We start from the raw sequence: 23,724 nt of genomic DNA on the forward strand, positions 1-23,724 counted from the left end.
TCGCACAACAAACGATGCAGAAAGAGTGAGAGTTGCAGCACTCACAGTAAAAAGTCCCTTGGGATTTCTCAAAAGATCCCTGCTAAGGATTTTGTACCACGACCTTCAATTTCATTCTTAAAAATTTCATGTTCAAGAATTTAAGGGGTAGACTTTAGCAGTAGAACAGTGTTCTCTGATGAATTATTTACATTTAAAAAAGAGTTGTCCATATTTTTTATACCTGTTGACCATATCTGAGAAAGTACATATTAACTTTTTTCCAAACAATAAAAACGTTACAGGAGTACTCATTATCTTAGAGAGCTTAAACCCAAGCCATATGTTGACATTTTACAAATAATTAGAAACTAAAATTTCAACAAAGAAGATAGTGCTAAATACTTGCAACCAGTTATACATATTGGTATATACACAAATCAATCAAAACTGGTCTGTGGTTGGTCAAGCTTCAACCAATCACGACTGCTCATCATTGGCAATCACGGCATCATCTGTTGACTGACTCTCCACAGCGAGACCATAGCAACGTATACACAGTGTGTAGCGATAGACTTTGACGTGTTGGACGTTATATTCAGATTTAAGACGATGGAATTCATATTGTGAATATACTATGACTTACTATTAATTAAAAGCACTAAATTATACGTTTCCTTTTGGAACTCGTAAACATTAAAAATTGCATATATGTATTAGGGTATTGAAATAAATTATTAATTTTGTATATTTTTTAAATTTCATGCATCACACTTCCTAGTTTACATTGTATTAATATGTAATACATACATTTGTCTTTATAATGGTTTCTATTTTCTATATATTCTTTTTGTTTGTGTAAATGTGTTCTTAAAAATTCTATTACAGTCATAAATTTGGCGTATGATTTGCTAGTGTTCTTTTATTAAATTTTTATATCTAGGTTTTAAAGATTATTAAAGAAGTTTATAAAAAATGTAAATTCCCCGGTGGATATTCAGATACATTACGTAAAGCGTAGTCTTGATAACTTTACAAAGAACCCATGGAGAAATTTAAATTATCGTAAATTATCCTCTGTTGCTGCACGAGAGATACGACAGAAAATGCAATTAGGAGAAGATTCAGATTTTAAAAGTGATATACAATTTTGAAAATTCTACCCTTTATTACAGATGACATGCCGCAATATCACAGAAGTGCAGAAATTGATGTTCTCCCCAGTGTTGTAGACACCCCTGGTAGATGCCCACAAGTCTGTTACTGTTCACGACGAATGGGTTGTTCCTTATAACACCGCACAATAGCTATAATATTAAGCCCGCATTAACTTGGAGCTTGCTTGCTTGATGAAGGGTGGATCACTTCAAAAAGCCACCGTCACTCAATTGTACTACTGATATGTCTAAAATATATATTTTTGTACTTGTTTAATATTTCTGTGTATTCTTAATATGTTTTTGTGTAGTTGTTTTCTTTACTAAATCAAATTTGTAATACTGATGATTTCAAACACACGTAATATACGTGTAATAAGGTAATTAACAAGTGTTTAGAATTTTTATATACTACTATTTTATATATTTGTAATTAGTTGTAAAACAAATTTTCTATTTTAAATTGTAGATAATACGTAATACATGTTTGCCTTTATAATTGTTCCATTTTACCGTGTTTTCTTTTTTTAATATATTTGTATGGTTGTGTTTTTAATATTTATATGGAAATATATAATTTGGCGTATGATTATGCTAGTGTTCTTTTATAATTAAACAAAATTACAAAGTATATACATGTAAATAATATAAAGTTTCAATTTTTTGGAGGATATCCAGCCACACTTGGTTGAGCGCATTCCTGAGAGCCGTACAACCCATGGAGTGATTTCAAGAACATTTGGGTGTCTAAAAATTGTTCGCAAACAATACAGGAAGAGTGTGAATAGTGAGACACCTAGACTAACAAAAAGGTTTCTTAAAAGAAATGCTGAACCAGGTATTTTAATTTCATCTTAAAAAAGTAAAAATGATGTAATTATTCAAAAGTCCATGTGCAATAAATATTTTGAATTTGAATATATCTATAAAAACTTTCCTAAACGAATGTGCATAGTTTCTCAGAAGTTGTTTCCTTTACGTCCAATTGACAAAATAATGCCGGTAGACCACAATCAATTACACTCAAGAACGTTGCTGCTCGTGCCAATTTTTGGACTCCACGGCAAAGCCGAAATATTTCAATAAAATATCAATATCTCCACACATTATCTCAACACCGTGTGTACAGAAAGACTTATACGAAGTGTTATACGATAGTCTAAGAAATTAAGATGATAAAATTAGTTTGCATTGTGAAAAAAATCTGATATTATCAACTTATAAAAATAAGTCATATGTTTACTACAAGTAAATATATGTGTATTAAGGTAAATAACAAGTGTTACGAAATATGTATATACACGTTTATATATTTTAAATTAGTTTCATAAGAGATTTTATAGTTCAAACTGTAGATATGAATGGGTATGTCTTTATAATTATTTAATTTTTCGGATTTTTCCTTATATGTTTGTGTTGTTGTGTTCTTAACATTTATATTTAAATATAAAATTTGGTGTACGATTATGCTAGTGTCCTTTTAATATAAAAAACAATGAAATTATAAAGCATTAAATTCTCGGAGGATATCCAACCACTAGCTTGGTAAAGCGCATTCTTGAGAACCGTACAACCCATGCAGTGATTTAAAGACAATTTGTGTACGTCTAAAAATCGTTCACCACCACCTGCTGGAACACAAACAACACAGCAAGAGTGATTTGCAGTCACTCGGAGACCGAGGGCCCTTGGAATGAATGGAATTATTGACATTTAAAAAAGAGTTGTCCAATTTTATAACCTGTTGATCATATCTGATAAAGCATATATTTAAGTTTTTTCAAACAATACATGCGTTACTGGAGTACTCATATCTTAGAGAGCTTCAACCCAAACTATATATTGACATTTTACACATAATTAAGAACGAAAATTTCAACAAAGAAGATAGTGGAAAATCGTTTGCTAAGATAGTGTTAAATACTGGCAACCAGTTATACATATTGGTCTATACGCAAATCAATCACAACTGGTCTGTGGTTGGTCAAGCTTCAACCAATCACGACTGCTCATCATTGGTAATCACGGCATCATCTGTTGACTGACTCTCCACAGCGAGACCATAGCAACGTATACACAGTGTGTAGCGAGACTTTGACGTGTTGGACATTATATTAAGATGTAAGACGATAGAATTTGTATTGTGAATATACTATGACTTATTATCAATTAAAAGCAAACAATTATAAGTTTTATTTTGGAAATTGTAAAAGGTAAAAATTGTATATATGTGTTAGGGTAGTAAAATAAATTATCAATTTTGTATATTTTTCAAATTTATTGTATCAAATTGTTTAGTTGACTTCCATTAATATGTAATACATACATTTGACTTTGTTATGGTTTTTTCTGTATATTCTTTATTTTTGTGTAATTGTGTTCTTAAACATTCTATTGAAATTATAAATTTGGCGAATAACATGCTAGTGATCTGTTATTAAATTTTGATTTACAAGTTTTAGAGTATATTACAGAAGTATATAAAAAGTGTAAATACCCCGGTGGATACCCAGACACATTAGGTAGAGCACAGACCTGATAACCGTACAAAGAACCCCTGGAAAGACTTAAATTGCGAGAACACGTCTCGCTAATCACAAAAACTGGAAACTCAGAACGAACCATCGACTATATCTTACTGATGAAAACATTATGAAAACTCATTGTTGTTGGTTACAAACATTGAAGGTTTTAATCGTAAATTTTCGATTAACATTACATCAAAATGAGCAAGTTATCAATTTCTCAGAGGATATCCAGCCACCCTTGGTCTTGACAGACCCAGTCTCAGAACCACCGAGCTACCAGCATCTCTCGACAAGGTAACACGGTGATCAGGAATGTGACAACAAAAGATGACGATAATAATCTTAAGAATACACTTTACTAAAAGTTAGAAGTTCAGACACATACTTTTAGAAAGAAGTAACAGAAATATAAATCCCCCATACCTAGAGATGTAACAATACACAGCTATTCAGGTTAGACCATATAATATATATAATACTACCAGTTGTATTAGGATCTGCACGATTTGAAGTTTTCTTAATTGCACTCCACCCTGAAGATGAATAACAGTAGAAACAAAGAAAATATTCATTAAAATCTTAAATTGAAGTTATTGAAAGTTAATATCAACTCGCATCGTAATAATCATCGTAACAACTATCCTCTGTCAATTATTGAACGAGCTAAGGCTAAAAATTAAACTTGCAAGCAAATTACCAAAAAAGACAATCCTAATTATCGTACTACCATAACTATTCCTTATGTAAAAGGAACATCAGAAAAAATTCGTAAGATAAATTATAAATTTAACAACCACACTGTATTTAAGTCACAAAATAATTAAACCGAAATCATTCAATACAATTACACTCATGATGCTGCCACAGTTTCCCCTTATTTGTCCACCATAGGCGATCTTCTTACTATCACCGGAGCCAGAGCTGCTGTCAAGGCCTTCTTCCCTTTCTCATACTACTATGCCTTCTGTCCAGTGGAAATCAGGGAAAGAATGAAACAAGGGCCCGCCTCAGCTACCATTGGAGTCCCTGCTGCGTACACACCTGTGGTAATCGAGCACATTGGAGACGTGGACCACTCCGGAAGAGGTGCATTCGCCTTCTGGCAGAGCCTAGTGAATGACAAATTCACCATTCAACTGAACTGCAATTCACAGCTGGCCAGTTCCATCGTATCCCACTCTGTCTGGGGCAGACACTTGGAGGACTTGCAGATTCTCCACTTCATGACTGGGCTTTACTTCCCAACAAGGAAAACGCTTGGAGACGCCTTCAGGGGGAAGGGATCCACTGCCCGAGGAGTAGATTTCAAAATCGTCCCTCTTCAGAGGTACGCGAAACTATCGCAAGCTCTTCCCACTGACAGGACAGCGGGGGGCCAACAGCAAGTCTGGAACAGGGTGACCTTCTCAGGGAAGAGGAGAGCCATTATAGGGGACGCAATGGCTGATTACTACAAGAAAAGGAAGACCCAGACAGGAGCCGCTGCAGGAGTTAGCAACCTCTTTGCAAATCTCTCCGCCTACAAGAACTCCATTCTGCACCACACCATGCGAGATAGCTTCATAGATAAGGGAGTGGTTGAATGGCGAAGCACTGAGGGACTAAGCTTCACAGAGCACGGAGCAGTGGTGGACCGCCCTGTCGATGTTGTGCCAGTCCTGTTTCTCGGAACAGATCTTCCCATCATCGCTGAGGCTGATCCACTAGATTATCCCGCTTAGTTTTAACCTGTGTAATCGGAGCTTTTCTCCACATTTAATTGTACTGTTCTTCTATTTCTAATAAATGAGTTCCTTTCTTCTTCTAATAATATAAGAAGCTACTTAACAAAAATAAAAAAAAAATAAACAACATGAAACCAAGAATGTAATATATAAAATTGACTGTGGATGCAACAAGACGTATATCGGCCAAACAATAAGACCTGTGGAAATTAGGCTAAAAGAACATATTTCTAATTATAAAAAAGAAAACATTGAAAAATCTAAATTAGTTGAACATGCAGTAAAGGAAAACCATCATATAAATTGTGACAAATCTAGTGTAGTTTTCAAAGAAACTTCCTGGACTAAAAGGAACAAAATTAAAAGTGCGTGTATAACAGTTTAAAAAAAATAATTGTATTTCCCAACCTTCCATAAATTTTAGTGATATTTTTATACCATTAGTAAAAGAAGAAACTCATTCCAAATTTATAAATTGCAAACCATATTTTTCTACATAATTCTTTCATAATTTATTAGTTTTTGGTCTTTACAATTAGATTTAAATCTTAATCTATTTTATCATATTTTTCTAATTTACACATGTGTTTTTTTCTGTAAACAATATCTAACTGATGATGCCTTAACCGGCGAAAGCGCTTTTTAAATAAATTAAATATGGAAGTATGAAATATGTTGATTCCGTTAAAACCTACTCACATCCATCAAGAATACAAAGCATAAAAAGTAATAATTCAGCCTAAAAGTTTCGTTTTAAATCAATTAATCCATCGTGTGAACTGCATATAAACGCTACGAACTGCATACCAGAACGTTTGCTGCCCCGTTGCTTGTATGTGTTGTTTAACGTTATGGAATTGATTAAGGAGGAGGAGGAATCTTTAAACAAACACATTAAACACACAAAACGTAGTACACGAAAAAATCGGCTATAGAAGTACAGAGTTGGAATAGATTTCGACATAACAAAAGTGTTTGTGATAAGCTTCTACTATTATCTAAGGGCAACAAGAGAAACAAATTAAGAACTAAAATAACTTCAACAAACTAGATATTGTAAAATTGTTTAAGTATTGGCAACCAACGATTCAGAAGTAATATTGACCATAGCTGGCAGGTTGGTTACATTCCTACCATGTTCAGCAAATATAAACTCTACTGCCACACGACCATGCACCTCGTGTATTCTTGTGCCTTTTTCAGAAAAGAAATGATCCAATCGTTTTACCCGGAATCTTATTTTTTGATGATACTCAATTTTCAACGACAGCTCTCAATTTTCAACGACAGCTATGGTAACCATCATCCATAACAAACATGCTTGGAACGACGAGAATTCACATGTCATCAGAAAGAATCGTCAACACAAATATCCAGCACATCATTAAAAACTGACATTTTAGGAAATAATCTATTTTTTTTCCTAGACTATATGAGAGGAGACCTCCCTTCATACCTCGAAGTACCTCTATAGTTGCTAAAAAATTTGCGGTTTAAGCACGATGGGACAACTGCACACTAGAACGGTGCTGCCCCGTTGCTTGTATGTGTTGTTTAACGTTATGGAATTGATTAAGGAGGATGAGGAATCTTTAAACAAACACATTATACACACAAAACGTAGTACACGAAAAAATCGGCCATAGAAGTATAGAGTTGGAATAGATTTCGACAAAACAAAAGTGTTTGTGATAAGCTTCTACTATTATCTAAGGGCAATAAGAGAAACAATTAAGAACTAAAATAACTTCAACAAAGTAGATATTGTAAAATTGTTTAAGTACTGGCAACCAACGATTCAGAAATAATATTGATCATAGCCGGCAGGTTGGTTACATTCCTACCATGTTCAGCAAATAAAAACTCTACTGCCACACGACCATGCACCTCCTCGTGTATTCTTGTGCCTTTTTCAGAAAAGAAATGATCCAATCGTTTTACCAGGAATCTTATTTTCTGATGATACTCAGTTTTCAACGACAACTATTGTAACCATCATCCATAACAAACATGCTTGGAACGACGAGAATTCACATGTCATCAGAAAGTATCGTCAACATAAATATCCAGCACATCATTAAAACTGACATTTTAGGAAATAATCTATTTTTTCCTAGACTATATGAGAGAAGACCTCCCTTCATACCTCGAAGTACCTCTTTAGTTGCTAAAAAATTTGCGGTTTATGCACGATGGGACAACTGCACACTAGAACGTTGCTGTCACTAAAACACCTACATCACAGTTTACCTGGTACCAGACTTTGCGGACACTCTGCCAATGTAATTAGAGCTCTCCGGTTACAGAAAAAAGCCCTTAGGATACAAGAGGGGCGCAGCTTTTGAACATTTTGAACATTGTAAATCACTGTTTTTCAAAACAACGGATTATGAGAGTGTACAATGTGTATGTATACCAATGTCTTTCAGCAAATAAGCATAAAGCACATGACTACATCATTAATGAAGGTATACATAGGTATGAAAACAGTAAATGCTTTAATGTAAATAGATCAAGGTCACACAAGTTTCAAATTGCTTCTCTGTTATGTTCACTTAAATGTTCAACTCCATACCCCTTACAGTTATACAGATCCCGGTACAGAGATTTGCTCCTGTCCTAAAATCCTGGTTGTCAGAGACTCCTTTCTACAGCCTAAATGTATATTTTGAACCTGACCATTCCCTTGTACATGGATATTAAAAAATAATTTTGTTTTTTAATTTCTGAATGTGTTTAGTGTTATTATCTACATAGTGCATGGCCCAATACTCTTTCAATTGATGTATGGACTTGAAATAATGAGTCCTGACTAAAATAGTAGTTCTTAGTCATATGATGATTGTTTTGTATTCTTAGACAGAGTCTTTTCACAAAATGTAGAATTGTTTTAGTTTTTTAATCTTCATATTTATGCCTAGTTTATATTTATATTTGTATTAGTGCAAGGCTAAGTTTACATAGTATTTAATTATATATGCAAGGACATGAACTAATGCACAATGTTTGTAATTCACAGTTAAATATTTATTTTCTTAGACCTAGTCATTTTTCAAAATGTTGGTTAGTGTTTAATTTTTAATACCTGCATGAATGCTTAGTTTTATTTATATTTTTAGTATATGATTTCATGGATATTTATTGGTGCACAAACTTTATTATTGCACGCAGCTAAGTTTTGTAGCTGAATGTTGTTTTCACTAGATGTAGCCTATTAAAACTTGTAGATCGGCATGAATAAATCATTTGAATGATTTACTAAAATAATCACTATGTAGAGATGGCAAGTAAGGTCCATCAGACCTAAATACTTCGGAGTTTGCAATTCTTTTGGGAACATTAGAAATAGTTAGTGTACTCTTCTGTGATAGAGGCCGTTGAAATATATCGATTGAGCGTTGAAAGAACATATTGTATAAACTAAACGCAGTATACGAACAAATCGGCCATAGAAGTACAGAGTTTTATAACCAAACATGCAATAGAGTCCGACAAAACAAAGGTGTTTATAATAAGCCTCTAATATTATCCCAAGGCTAATAAGTGAAACAATTAAGAACTAAAATAACTTCAACAAAATAGATAGTGAAAGTTGTTTTTAAATACTGGCATCCAACGATACTGAAGTCATATTAAACATAGCTGAGAGGATTGGTCAGGCTTCTACCAATCTCGAGAGAGCCCTTCAAACAAACCATTGCTGTCTCGACATGATATTTACCAAAAGACTTTAAAGTGTTTATTCGATAGCCTAAAATTTAAATTAGTTTGCATTGTGAACACACTCTGATAATATAAACTTAAAGAAACTAAATCATATGTTTCAGTACTGAATATTTTAAACACAAGTAAATATATTTAGGTAAATAACAAGTGTTACAAAATAATTACATACACGTTTATAATTATATTTTAAATAAGTTGTATAACAAATTTTCGAGTACAAATTGTACATATGTAATACTTGTTTAATTTTTTGCCGTTTTCTTGATGTATTTGTGTGGTTGTGTTCTTAATATTTGTATTGAAAATATAAGATTTGGCGTATGGTTATGTTAGTGTTCTCTTACCATTTAGTGTTGTTTTTACGATAAGTGCATCATGAGTTTAGAAACGTAAACGGGTAGTGGTTAGTTTAGAAACAAAGTTAAGTGCAATAAAACGTTTAGATAAGGGTGAGTCGTTACAGAAGGTTGCCGCTGACCTAGGTGTTGCAGAAGTGACTGTTGGAGATTTTATTTGTTATATTTATATGTTTTGTTTAAATGTGTTCATAAACAAAATCTACTGGAATCACAGACTTGGCGTAGAGTACAATAATGTTTTTTATTAAAATTTGACAAACAAGTTATAAAGTATATAAAAGAAAGGATAAAGTATGTACATTATAAGTAAAAACTCAGACACCATGAGCACGGGTCACAATATTTTAAGCAATATTGGCATAACAAACTTCACCAGTTACATAAGCTCCACCTATTCTATCTATTCTACATTTAATGATCCAAAACCAAATATCCTGTTAACTGTCCTGTCTCCGACGGGAGACTAAGGACAGCTGTGGCTCAGTAAATTAGGGAGACAAAACGTTTAATATCCCACACGAGTGAGGGAACACGTTAGATACATGACACGTGGAGATACGGGGGAAAATTATCCACAAACACAACACACAGATTAAAGACCGCATGCAATAGAGTTCGACAAAACACAAATCTTGCTACAAATCTTTATTATAATCTCTGCGTAAGAAGAGAACCTTTACAAATAATTCAGAACGAAATTATTACAACAAGAAGGAGAGTGTTAAATTAACGAAATCATGGCTACCAGTGATACTAGAGACATAACCAATAACAACTGGTCAGTAGTTAGCCAAGCTTCAGCCAATTAGGATAAAACTGCTCCTTTTAACTCAAACGACTGCTCTCATTGACAGTTACGGCATCATCTGTTGACTAAAAATGGCTTTCCACAGTAATGACGAAATATTTAAAAAGGTAGCAAAGTTTCAACTCGGTATTAAGTGAAAGACTGACGTGTTGTACGTTAACGTACGGTGTACGATGATATAATTTGTATTGTTGAACATAATATGACCTAATATTAACAAAAAAAAAAAAAACTAAATTATACGTTTCTGTTGGAAAGTATTAGGTAAAGTAAATATTATATGTATTGGGGTAATTAAATAAGTCACGAAATTGTAAAATATGTTCCTACTCTTTTGTGGACAAAGAACAACATACCTGGTACTGTATATTTACATACCGTTATCTTAAAACACGTTATTCTACATTACTAAGTACTACATACAATTTTAAAAATTTAAATATTATTATATCTTACCACTATACTATAGTTTATAAATGATATTTCATATCGTACTTATTAATTGTCTTTCTGCAATTGTTTTCTGTGAGATCACTTCTTCATCTACATTATATTTGTTGTTGTCTCGGTATTTCCGATGTCAACATCTTTTTGAGCTTCACCGACTTTTATATATCTCTACAGACGAACGTTGGCTCCATATGCCAGGTGTCCAATTTCAGACACTGCACTAAAAGGAAAGTAAAATAGAGTTGAACTTGACATTCGTATAAAAAAGTCTATTTGTTTCTCCAATTCTTCAGAACAGACATTTACCTCAAGCGTTCAATGGTCTCATATGCGACCTAACACAAGATGTTGAGTTTAAGTACTCCAGAATTTCAATGTTAACTTTCGGTAAGATTTTTGGAAACAATTTCACACCAACTTCAAGTGGAGGCACGAAAGTGTGAAACCTTGATACATCCCACGAAATCCTAGCAGTTACCTAAAGTTAGAGGAGTAAAAGTAATTTAAGAAATATTTTTATTTACCAGAAATAGTCTAATAAATAGATTTTTAATTAAAAATATTACAAACGTTAAGGTTTAAAAAACGTACGAGCGTATACAATTATGACGATTTCTGTTGTCTACGACTACGAGAATGTTTTTAAATTAATATGCAGAAGAAAATAAATTATATGAGAATAATCAGAAAATGAAACACTATAAGTTAAAGTCGAGCATAACTAGTGTAAACTTGATGTGGATGGATATGCATTGCCAGTGATACAGGAGTGATTTGACTGTTTTCAGCGTGTTGTTGTTATGGATTTTATTTTATTTCTTGTATTTTTATGGTTATTGTTATCGAATTGTTATTATTATCTGTTATCGTATTGATATTACTTCTTGCATTGCATTGGTTATTTATATTTTGGATTTAGTTTGGACGTGGATGTGTATTGTGCACGGTTGCTAGTTGCTCGCCAGCGTGGAGGGAAGGTATGTAGAGTCTTTTGGGTCTCGCCTAATCGTGGAGAAATATACAACCTTTGGATGCTCCTCATGTCGACACCTCGTCGCAGCTACTCCGCACTTAAACCCAAAGAGCCAACAAACTCTCCTTAAACGATATCGACAGCAGTCTATGTCGGCAGGGATTGACTGTAATAGATTGTGGACTCCCCGACGACGGAAGTGGGAAGAAGACTATTGGACTATGGCGAGAAAAAAGCTCTCAGAAGAACAAAGACTCGTTCTGCACACGTTCATTCCCTTCTTAACAACACCGGTGACCACCGATATTCGAGGGTCACCGTCCTCGATGGTCCTGGGGGATATTGCAAAACTTCCCTAATTCGTGTCATACCGGCACAAGTGCGTAGTTGTCGTCAGGTTGCACTTGTCCCTAGCTCAGGCATCGCTGCCGGGAATATGCCTGGTGATTCATCTGTACACAGCATGTTCAAATGTCAGCAGATATCGTTGCACCAAACGAGTTTGTAATCGAAGTAGGAAAGATAATTTACGAAGAAAATCTTTCACCAGAACAGGTCTACAACGTTGACGAGACTGGTATAAACTTTAAACGTCTACCACAAAAAAAAATTCTCTGTTGGGAATGAAAGTTCAGCTCCTGGATTTAAACTTAACAAAGAACGGGTTACGCACAAATGCTGCAGGATCCCACAAGCTCCCACTCTTGGTCATTGGGAAATTCCAGAAACCACGGACGTTTAAAAACGTAAATCTTTCATCGCTTCCTGTGTTTTATCGTGCCCAGAAGGCAGCTTGGGTGAATGCAAACATCTTTAAAGACTGGTTCGTGAATTGAGTTTGTTCAAAAAGTAAAAAAATAATTAAAGGAACGTAAATTACCTGGAAAGGATCTTCTAATCTTAGACAATTCTGGCACTGATCTTGAATGTAAAGAAGCGCCCGGTATAAAATTGGTTTTCCTTCCAGCGAACATCACAATTCCAATTCTTGCTATGGACCAAGGTGTCATAGAATGCTTAAGGAGACGTTATCGGCGCAAACTGCTTTCAGAAATTTTGGGGGAGATGGACTCGGGAATGGAACTTATATCAGCTGTTAAGCACTTAAATATTAAAGATGTTATCTACATGGTCGCAAAGGCGTATGAAAAAGTGCCTAGCACAACGTTCATTAAATCTTGGAGAAAAGCCTGGCCAGACATAGAAAACGTGGTTGCTAATCCACCTGAAGATGAAAATGAACAGCCCATTTTAATAATTGAAGAAGATAACAACACGACAACCTTGAAAGGCTTTTTTTTAGTGACAATGAAATCGTAGAAAAAGTCGTTGAGGTGGCAAGTGAACAAGGCATTCCAGAGGACTCAGACGATCAAGCAGAAAAAAATCAGTCACATAGAGAGGGAAAAAGCACTTCAGTTGGCCGCAATGTATATTGAGCAGCAAGACCTGTCGACAGCTGTAGATGTGATGTTCATTAAAAGTGGAGAGACTATGCCTTCATAAAGACGATGGAGAAGACAACACAAAAGAAAATAACTGTTCTGTTTCTGTGTCTAAAATTACCATACTTCGGAAACAAAATGTAAGTTTTGCTTTTATATTTTCTTATAAAATGTAGTACATTATTACTCTTTTGTTATTATGTATTCTATATGCCACTGTTGTTTAAAATATTAAAAGAAATTAGGTTTTCAGTAAAATAACCTTTTGAAGTAAATACATATTTGTTTTAACGGTACAGTATTAAGTAGTTGGTACGTATACAGTATACCAATTATGTTCGTCGGATTAATCGGCCAACCCGCTCTCCGGTTCGGTTACGAGAATGTAGAAGTATGTACCAGATAAACAGGTCAACCTGCGATACAAGGAAATGATCGTCCCGTCCAGACCAACGACAATAGCAAAAGGGATAGTAGTAGGTTAAGAGAGAGAGAGAGAGAGAGAGAGAGAGAGAGAGAGAGAGTGTGTGTGTGTGTGAGGGGGGGAGTAGGGCAAAGGGCAGCAGAATGATAAGGTCGGCAGGCGAAACGCGGCGGAGTCGTGCAGGGACAGTCGTCGGTAACGCATCACGTGGAGACCAGAGCAGGGCGGGTCCGGTGACCGTGTCGGCTTCCTGTATGGTTGTCGACAGGGATGAATAAATTTTAATTATATATTGTTGTTATTGTGTTTAGTGTTAGTTATAATTATTTTGTGGGTATGAGTAGAGTAATAATGATGAGAGTAGATTGTTCGAGTAGGTGAGGGGAGGGTGTATGACGGGCTGCGTTGGGGGGGGGGGGTAATTTCTAAAAAAATGTAGCGTTTGGCAATGCTAGGGTTGGGGGGATAATTTGGTATTTCTTTGGTAGATGGTTTAAGTGCCTATAATTAATGTAGAGCGTCAAAAATGGCTGGCTGTTCTCTCACCAAGCTCCACCTCTGGGAAAACAAGCTCGGACTGGATTTGCTGCGTGATAAAACGTGTCGAGTCGATTAACTATCGATGTCGACAAGTGAAATTTGGTCCGGCCCATTACGCATTCAACACTAAATATAGAGTAAAACCATAAGGAATACGCATCTGAATCTTGGTTGTAGTCAATGTTTGTGGATTATTCTTACATGTCAAAATTTTCTCTAATACGCTCTCAAAATCCATATAAATAACATAAGAATGATTAAACATATTTTGATAATTAGTAAATTAAGTTGTTTGACCTGGATGTGGCAAAATTGGTTTACAAACTTGCTAATTTTTACAAATTTCCAAATGATCAGCTAAATCTAAAGATTTGTAGAACTGGCTTAAACATCTTCTACAAAGAAAGTTTTTGTGTTCATGTTTAAATAAGTAAGAAAATACAAGTTTGTTTAAATCTGTTATAAACACATAAGGAGATTTTTTAAATACAATAAATCAATATTTAACTATACGTCATATATTTCTGAAATTTGCATTGGAACAATTTACAGTAATTTGGAAACTCCTCTAACATTCATCAACATCTGGAAAAAAGGGTTGAAAAAGCCACGGACAACGCGATTCAGTAGCAGTTATTACTTATCTTTAGGATAGTTCCAGAAGCGGCATTCAAGTTCTAAGTGGAAGCACAAGCTAGTTGAGTTTGAGAGGGAAGTAATAGGAAACCCCTCTTTAAAATTTATTTATGCATGAAAATACTTGCCTGGCAGATTGAAACAATACATTGCAAATGTATTTCAGAATGCATCAGCTTCCCAGTGTGGACAGCTTCCTGGAGAGGAGGTAGAGTTTGAAATAGACATTGGAGAAAACCTCCATAACGACAAACACCACCAACGAAGACTGGAACGACTCGCTCAACAAATTTACCAGGAAGTAACAGAAACACTTAATCCGACAGGTGAAAATAAGGAGGTAAGATTGAATATGAAACAATTTATCTATGCATGAAGATACTTGCTTGACAGATTTAAACAATACCTTGCAATGTATTTCAGAATACATCAGCATCCCAGTGTGGGCAGCTTCCTGGAGGAGGTAGAGTTTGAAATAGACATTGGAGAAAACCTCCATAACGACAAACACCACCAACGAAGACTGGAACGACTCGCTCAACAAATTTACCAGGAAGTAACAGAAACACTTAATCCAACAGTTGAAAATAAGGAGGTAAGATTGAACATGAAACAATTTATCTATGCATGAAGATACTTGCTTGACAGATTTAAACAATACCTTGCAATGTATTTCAGAATACATCAGCATCCCAGTGTGGTCAGCCTCCTGGAGGAGGTAGAGTTTGCCGAGTTTGAAACAGACATTGGAGAAAACCTCCACAAAGACCAACTCCACCAACGAAGACTGGAACGACTCGCTCAACAAATTTACCGGGAAGTGACAGAAACACTTAATCTAACAGGTGAAAATAAGGAGGTAAGATTGAATATGAAACAATTTATCTATGCATGAAGATACTTGCTTGACAGATTTAAACAATACCTTGCAATGTATTTCAGAATACATCAGCATCCCAGTGTGGGCAGCTTCCTGGAGGAGGTAGAGTTTGCCGAGTTTGAAACAGACATTGGAGAAAACCTCCACAAAGACCAACTCCACCAACGAAGACTGGAACGACTCGCTCAACAAATTTACCGGGAAGTGACAGAAACACTTAATCCAACAGGTGAAAATAAGGAGGTAAGATTGAATATGAAACAATTTATCTATGCATGAAGATACTTGCTTGACAGATTTAAACAATACCTTGCAATGTATTTCAGAATACATCAGCATCCCAGTGTGGGCAGCTTCCTGGAGGAGGTAGAGTTTGAAATAGACATTGGAGAAAACCTCCATAACGACAAACACCACCAACGAAGACTGGAACGACTCGCTCAACAAATTTACCAGGAAGTAACAGAAACACTTAATCCAACAGGTGAAAATAAGGAGGTAAGATTGAATATGAAACAATTTATCTATGCATGAAGATACTTGCTTGACAGATTTAAACAATACCTTGCAATGTATTTCAGAATACATCAGCATCCCAGTGTGGGCAGCTTCCTGGAGGAGGTAGAGTTTGAAATAGACATTGGAGAAAACCTCCATAACGACAAACACCACCAACGAAGACTGGAACGACTCGCTCAACAAATTTACCAGGAAGTAACAGAAACACTTAATCCAACAGGTGAAAATAAGGAGGTAAGATTGAATATGAAACAATTTATCTATGCATGAAGATACTTGCTTGACAGATTTAAACAATACCTTGCAATGTATTTCAGAATACATCAGCATCCCAGTGTGGTCAGCTTCCTGGAGGAGGTAGAGTTTGCCGAGTTTGAAACAGACATTGGAGAAAACCTCCACAAAGACCAACTCCACCAACGAAGACTGGAACGACTCGCTCAACAAATTTACCAGGAAGTGACAGAAACACTTAATCCAACAGGTGAAAAAAGAGGTAAGATTGAACATGAAACACATAGAACAATTTATCATCATTGTTTACTAAAACTTATAGACAGGCATGTAAAGAATAACTTTAGTCTAGAATTCTTTTTATCACAAACCATTGTATGTAACAAATGGATTGTTTAGCTTATTTGCAAGACTTTTTTGGCTTATTGACCATAAGATTTAAGTAGATTTCCAATGCAGTTCATAAGACTTGTACATAGAAACTTAACTCCCTGAAACAACTTGTGATTTCCTTTGGTAAATCAATATATGATTCAGTACTCATAAATTCGTGTTTATTTAGACTTAAAACTAGTTTTTTACATCTTTAAAGTTATTGGAACTCTATAATGCATTGTTGTATTTATGATGATTTTTATAAAACTATACAAAAATATACGTTGATTTTATAAATAAACTAATCATATGGACAATTTAAAAAAAAGTTCCATTTATAGTTATAATTATTTATTGAAATCGGGATTCTACATTAATATTTTAATTTTGTTTAAAAATTACGTTTATTTGGTTAATCAGAGATTGATGTTTAGAATATTTTGTGGATCTTTACCAGAATATAGATAAATATTTAATTTATTATTCTTTAGTATTTATGTTTTGCTTTTCCCTCGATATCTATGTTTTCTGGATATTAGTTTAGTTTCTATTAATATTCAGCGAAATTTAATTTAATTTAGTTGTAAAAATGTTACTTGTTTTGAATTGTTTATTAAACCTTGTACAAAAATCTCTATCAGTATGAATTTAGTGAATATAATAGCGTTTACAGTCACTACAGGTAATTTTGTAAACATCACCTTTTAGGTTATTTCTTGTTTGTGACCATCTTTGTACTAGTAAAAAGGCCTTAAAGTCAAATACCTATCTATCACGGATGATAAAGCCATAATAACAAGTAAAAGAGAAGAAACAAAAGAGCCTTTAGATTGATAAACAAAAATTTAAATCTGAGCATTGAACTTGCGATAATCCAGGACCAATCTGGGCTTTCCATTAGGTTTTGGCACTAGGAAAGCTGGACTGGAAAAACTTGAGCAAGACGGCTCGATCACCCCACTTTCAAGTAATTCATTTATCACATCTCTAAGAATTTCCATCTTGGATGAAACAAGTTTATATGGATAAAGGTAATTTAAGAAACGAATATAATAAGACATGACATTAAACAAGAGTAGGATAACAAGGGATTCTAATATGTGGGGTCATATTAAACACATGTAAGAAATTAAACATAGGTAAGGTAAGGAGAGGTGGTATTTAACATGAGTAGTATACGAAGGGATCTAATATCAGAGGATATATTAAACACGGGTACGATAAATTAAACATAACTTAGGTAAGGAAACGTAAGGAATGAATATAATGAGAAGTGGTATTAACAAGAGTAGGATAAGAAGGGAATCTAATATGAGTGGTCATATTAAACACAGGTAAGAAATTAATCATAGGTAAGGTAAAGAAAGAATGTAATATGAGGGGCCATATTAAACAAAGGTAAGATAAATAAATATAGGTCACATAGGGAAAGGTAAGATAAGGAACAAATATTTTGAGACGTGGTATTAACAAGAGTAGGATACGAAGGAATCTAATATTAGGGGACATATTGAACACATGATACATTAATCACAGGTTAGGTAAGAAATCGTAAGGAATGAATATAATGAAAAGTGGTACTAACAAGAGTAGGATATGAAGGGAATCTAATATGAGGGGTCATATAAACGCAGGTAAGAAATTAATCATAGGTAAGGTAAATAAGGAATTTAATACGAAGGGACATAATAAACACAAGTTAGATAAATTAAACATATGTTAGGTAAGGAAGGAATATAATGAGAGGATGTATTAAACAAAAGTGGGATAGAAACAGAATTTAATATGAGGGGACATATTAAGAACAGGTTAGATAAATACACATAGGTCACACAAGGAAAGGTAAGGTAAGGAACGAATTTGAGACGTGGTATAAAACAAAAGTAGGATAAGAAGGGATTCTAATATGAGGGGTCATATTAAACACAGGTAAGAAATTAAACATAGGTAAGGTAAAGAAAGTATGTAATATGAGGGGACATATTAAACACATATAAGATAAATTGAACATAGGTAAAGTAAGGACAGCTGGTATTTAACACGAGTAGTATACAAAGGGATCTGAAATCAGGGGATACATTAAACACAGGTAAGATAAATTAAACATAGGTTACGTAAGGAATGAATATATGGAGAAGGGGTATTAACAAGAGTAGGATAAGAAGGGAATGTAACATGAGGGGTCATATTAAACACAGGTAAGAAATTAATCATAGGTAAGGTAAAGAAGGAATGTAATAAGAGGGGAAAATATTAAGGGGGGTAGTACACCGTTAAATGTCAAAAATTTCATTATTACTTTTTTTCATTATGATTGTTTACTACTTTGTTCTGATCAATACAGTAAAAAAATTATGATGATATCTTGATTTTTAGCTGAATTATGACAAAAAAACAAAATCAATACATGACGCTTTTTGTACAAAATCCAAATCTTGTACACTCCTCTTGTTTTTAGATTTTGTTTTTATACAGTATTCATTGATAGTAGGTAGTGTTTTGCTTTACAATCTGTGATTTGTTTTCTTATTTCTATTTTACAGGCCTATGGCTTTGGTTCAATGTATTGTTTGTTTACATTACTTGAGTAAAGATTAGTGTCAACATTTACGTTTTCAGTGTCAAGTAATCGAAAATAGATTGACAGACTCTGTGATTGACCAACTAGGTGTGTACTTTGGTAATGCTATTAGAGCCAATCCCAATGACTTGGTATCAATGAGAAAGGCTGCTTGGGCAGTATGGAACCACAAGGCCAGTTCGGATGAGAAACCACTTCACCATTTTTGTCCGTCTGGCCCAGAATCTTGGTGTAAGTACCAGCAGGCTAAATCCAATGACTCAATAACAACTTTTAAACATAAAAATACAATACCATACCCTATAACGGATTCCATTAAACCAATATTCGTAGATCTGACAAAGCCTGAACTTTTAAGAAGATGTTTAAAAGGAAAGACCCAAAACACTAACGAGTCATACAACAATGTGCTTTGGAACATCTGCCCTAAAAAAGGTTTTGCTGGAAGAACAGTTTTAAATATTGCAGCACATGAAGCATCTTTGATTTAGGCATTTAGGTAGGTTAAAGGTTCTTACTCATTTATCCATGACTCCGGGGACTTTCTGTGAAGAATTGTTGAGAAATTTTGATGAGATCCGTGCGCGCGCATTGCTAAAGAAAGTTGAAAATCAAAGTTTGGAAGCCAGAAGAGCCAGAAGGAGATTGAGACTAGACCAGCAAAGGAGATTTTAAGAAGTAGAAGGTGTAACATATGCAGCAGGGTCTTTTTAATGTAAGATAAAACATAATTTTTAATAGTTTAACTTTAACGGTGGTTTTCCGAAAGTTACTTTTTTGCCTACTATGTACATGATTTCTCAAAAAGTATTCAAGATATCCTTACCAAATTTTCAGGGGATGTTTATAACATCATTAGCTATAGCATGAACTAGGATTACCAGAAATGAATCAATATAACTCAATTTATTAAGGTAAATAAATGTTTTTTTTAATAAATTAGGTTTATTTTGTAATTTATATTTTTTTATTATTTATTTTAACATTAGACCAATATCCTTAGTTCATGCCATAGCCCTAGGTCTAACAAACAGAATGATACCAAATTTATGTGTGAAACTTTAATTTGAGCGTTACAATTATGTTAATAAGCAAGCTACGTAAAAAAAACAAAAAATTTATAACTCAGTAATAGAATAAAATATTTTATTAAAAATAGTTTTAAAATAAACTGAAGTATATATCTAACTTACCCACAAAATTTCATATGTGTCGATATATCAGTAGTTTCACAAGAAATAAATTTGTAAATGCAAGCGGAAAGGTGTACTACCCCCCTTAAACACAGGTTAGATAAATAAACATAGGTCACATAAGGAAAGGTAAGGTAGGAATATAATGAGAGGAGGTATTGATCATGAGTAGGATAAAAACAGAATCTAATATGAGGGGACATATTAAACACAGGTTAGATAAATAAACATAGGTCACATAAGTAATGGTAAGGTAAGCAACGAATATAATGAGACATGGTATTAACAAGAGTAGGATAAGAAGGGAATATAATATGAGAGGTCATATTAAACACAGGTAAGAAATTAATCATAGGTAAGGTAAAGAAGAAATAAAATAAGGGGGAAAAATATTAAACACAAGTTAGATAAATAAACATAGGTCACATAAGGAAAGGTAAGGTAAGGAAGGAATATAATTAGAGGAGGTATTGATTATGAGTAGGATTTAAACAGAATCTAATATGAGAGGACATATTAAACACAGGTTAGATAAATAAACATAGGTCACATAAGTAATGGTAAGGTAAGGAACGAATATAATGAGAGGTGGCATTAAACAAGAGTAGGATAAGAAGGGATTCTAATATGAGGGATCATATTAAACACAGGTTAAATATATTAAACATAGGTAAGGCAAGGAAGGAATATAATGAGAGGAGGTATTGAACAAAAGTACAATAAAAACGGAATCTAGTATTAGAGGACATATAAAACACAGGTAAGATAAATTAAACATAGGTTAAGTAAGGAATGAATATAATGAAAAGTAGTATTAACAAGAGTAGGATAAGAAGGGAATAAATATGAAGGGTCATATTAAACAGAGGTAAGAAAATAATCATAGGTAAGGTAAAGAAGGAAAGTAATATGAGGGCACATGTTAAACACAGGTTAGATAAACATAGGTCACATAAGGATAGATAAGGTAGGAATATAATGAGAGGAGGTATTGAACAAGAGTAGGTTATAAACGGAATCTAATATGAGGGGACATATTAAACAAAGGTAAGATAAGTAAACATAGGTCACATACGTAACGGTAAGGTAAGGAACGAATATAATGAGAGGTGGCATTAAACAAGAGTAGGATAAGAAGGGATTCTAATATGAGGACACATATTAAATACAGGTTAATATATTAAACATAGGTTAGGTAAGGAAACGTAAGGAATAAATATGATGAGAAGTGGCATTAACAAGAGTAGGATAAGAGGGGAATCTAATATGAGTGGTCACATTAAACACAGGTAAGAAATTAAACATAGGTAAGGTAAAGAAAGGATGTAATATGAGGGGACATATTAAACACAGGTTAGATAAATTAAACATAGGTAAGGTAAGGAAGGAATATAATGAGAGGAGGTATTGAACAAAAGTAGGATAAAAACGGAATCTAATACGAGGGGACATATTAAACATAGGTTATATAAATTAAAAAAGGTAAGATTAGGAAGGAATATAATGAGAGGAGGTATTGAACAAAAGTAGGATAAAAACGATATTTTATATGAGGGGACATATTAAACACGGGTTAGATAAATAAATATAGGTTGTATAACGACAAGTAAGGTAAAGAAGGACAACAAAATAAAAGTAGGATAAGAAGGGATTCTAATATGAGGAGACATATTAAATACATGTCAGATAAATTAAACATAGGTATTGTAATGAAAGGATGTAATATGAGGGGACATATTAAACACCTGTTAGAAAAATTAAACATAGGTTTAGTAAGGAAACTTAAGGAATGAATATAATGTTAAGTGGTATTAACATGACTAGGATAAGAAGGGAATCTAATATGAGTGGTCATATTAAAGACAGGTAAGAAACTAAACATAGGTAAGGTTAAAGAAATGAGAGGAGGTAATGAACAAGAGTAGGATAAAAACGGAATGTAATATGAGGGGACATACTAAACACAGGTTAGATAAATAAACATAGGTCACATTAGGAAAGGTAAGGTAAGGAACGAATATAATGAGACATGGTATTAAACAAGAGTAGGATACAATGGGAATCTAATATGAGGAGACATATTAAACACAGGTATGAAATTAAACTTAGGTGATGTAAAGAAGGAATCTAATATGAGGTTATATGAAGGTATATTGACAGAATTCTGATCAATAACATACTGGCAGGCACCTTATGGCAATTCCCTCCCTCTGTTAAATGGAGCTGCTATATGGATTCTGGGTAAGTCCAACAGATGCTAGACATTGATCTTGAAAATGCTGGACCAAAGGTGAAAGAGATAGGGGAAGGCAGTTTAGATGATTTTGGTGGAGATGTGCCTGCTAGCAACAAAGGTAAGAGGAAAAGAGGAAGGAGACAAAGGAACACACATAAGTTGGAAGGAAGTAAAAACAATGTGATTACCGTGCACGGTACAAATGAGATTAGTTGACAACACGTAATGGGAAAATTTAACAAATGACCTACATTTCCTAAATTTTGTGTTATAAACTATGTTTTTGTTTATGTATCTCAAATTGTTTTCCTCTGTAAATCCCATGAGAAATAAATTAATAATACTCCACATGTGATTAATAATCTACCTACTTCTTCAAACTAAGCCGGTAATCAACTATTTGTCGAGAAACCAGTAAGAGTTATTTTACTTGAATGAGTTTCCACAACTAAATTTGGAAACGTATTGCTGTAACATATGAGCTACCTAGCCGATGAATAGGGATTTGAAAGAAAACAACAAAACATAGTTGTATAGAAATTATATTTTACAGATACTATTTACAGTAAGCAAAGAGAGTTCGAACTATAATTCGTTGTTGGACTGGAAGAATATAACATCATCTGCGATTATTGAGGTAGACTGGCGCGTACCACCTGTATTGTCCTTGTACTCGCTGTAGGATATTCGTCCGGTCACATAAACTCGCTGTCCCTTGCGCAAGTATGTGTACACTGTGTCCATAAGAGCTGGTCTGAACACGGATATACGATGCCATTCTGTCTTCATGCTCATCTCACCATCTGAAGTAATCATTACTATTAGTGACAATCATCAGAACATTCTGTACATTTTATGTACTTATTAATTAGCATACATTGGGTTGTAAAGACAACATCAGTCTAACAGAGTAATGGTTGAAGAAACCAACAACTCTCTCTTAACTTGATTGCTATT

At 34.0% G+C, this 23,724-nt stretch overlaps 1 protein-coding gene across 1 annotated transcript in view; it reads right to left on the bottom strand.

Moving 5' to 3' along the window:
* Positions 1–23,293: 23,293 nt before the first annotated feature.
* LOC124357989 (single-stranded DNA-binding protein, mitochondrial-like) overlaps positions 23,294–23,724 on the bottom strand; it is a 151,822-nt gene continuing 151,391 nt past the window's right edge. Inside the window, exon 4 of the mRNA XM_046810173.1 lies at positions 23,294–23,570. Within this exon, the coding sequence (XP_046666129.1) occupies positions 23,353–23,570 (218 nt within the window). The 3' untranslated portion in view covers positions 23,294–23,352. The remainder of the gene's footprint in view (positions 23,571–23,724) is intronic.

Source organism: Homalodisca vitripennis, chromosome 3, assembly GCF_021130785.1.
Source record: "Homalodisca vitripennis isolate AUS2020 chromosome 3, UT_GWSS_2.1, whole genome shotgun sequence".
In the NCBI taxonomy this organism is placed as follows: Eukaryota; Metazoa; Arthropoda; class Insecta; order Hemiptera; family Cicadellidae; genus Homalodisca; species Homalodisca vitripennis.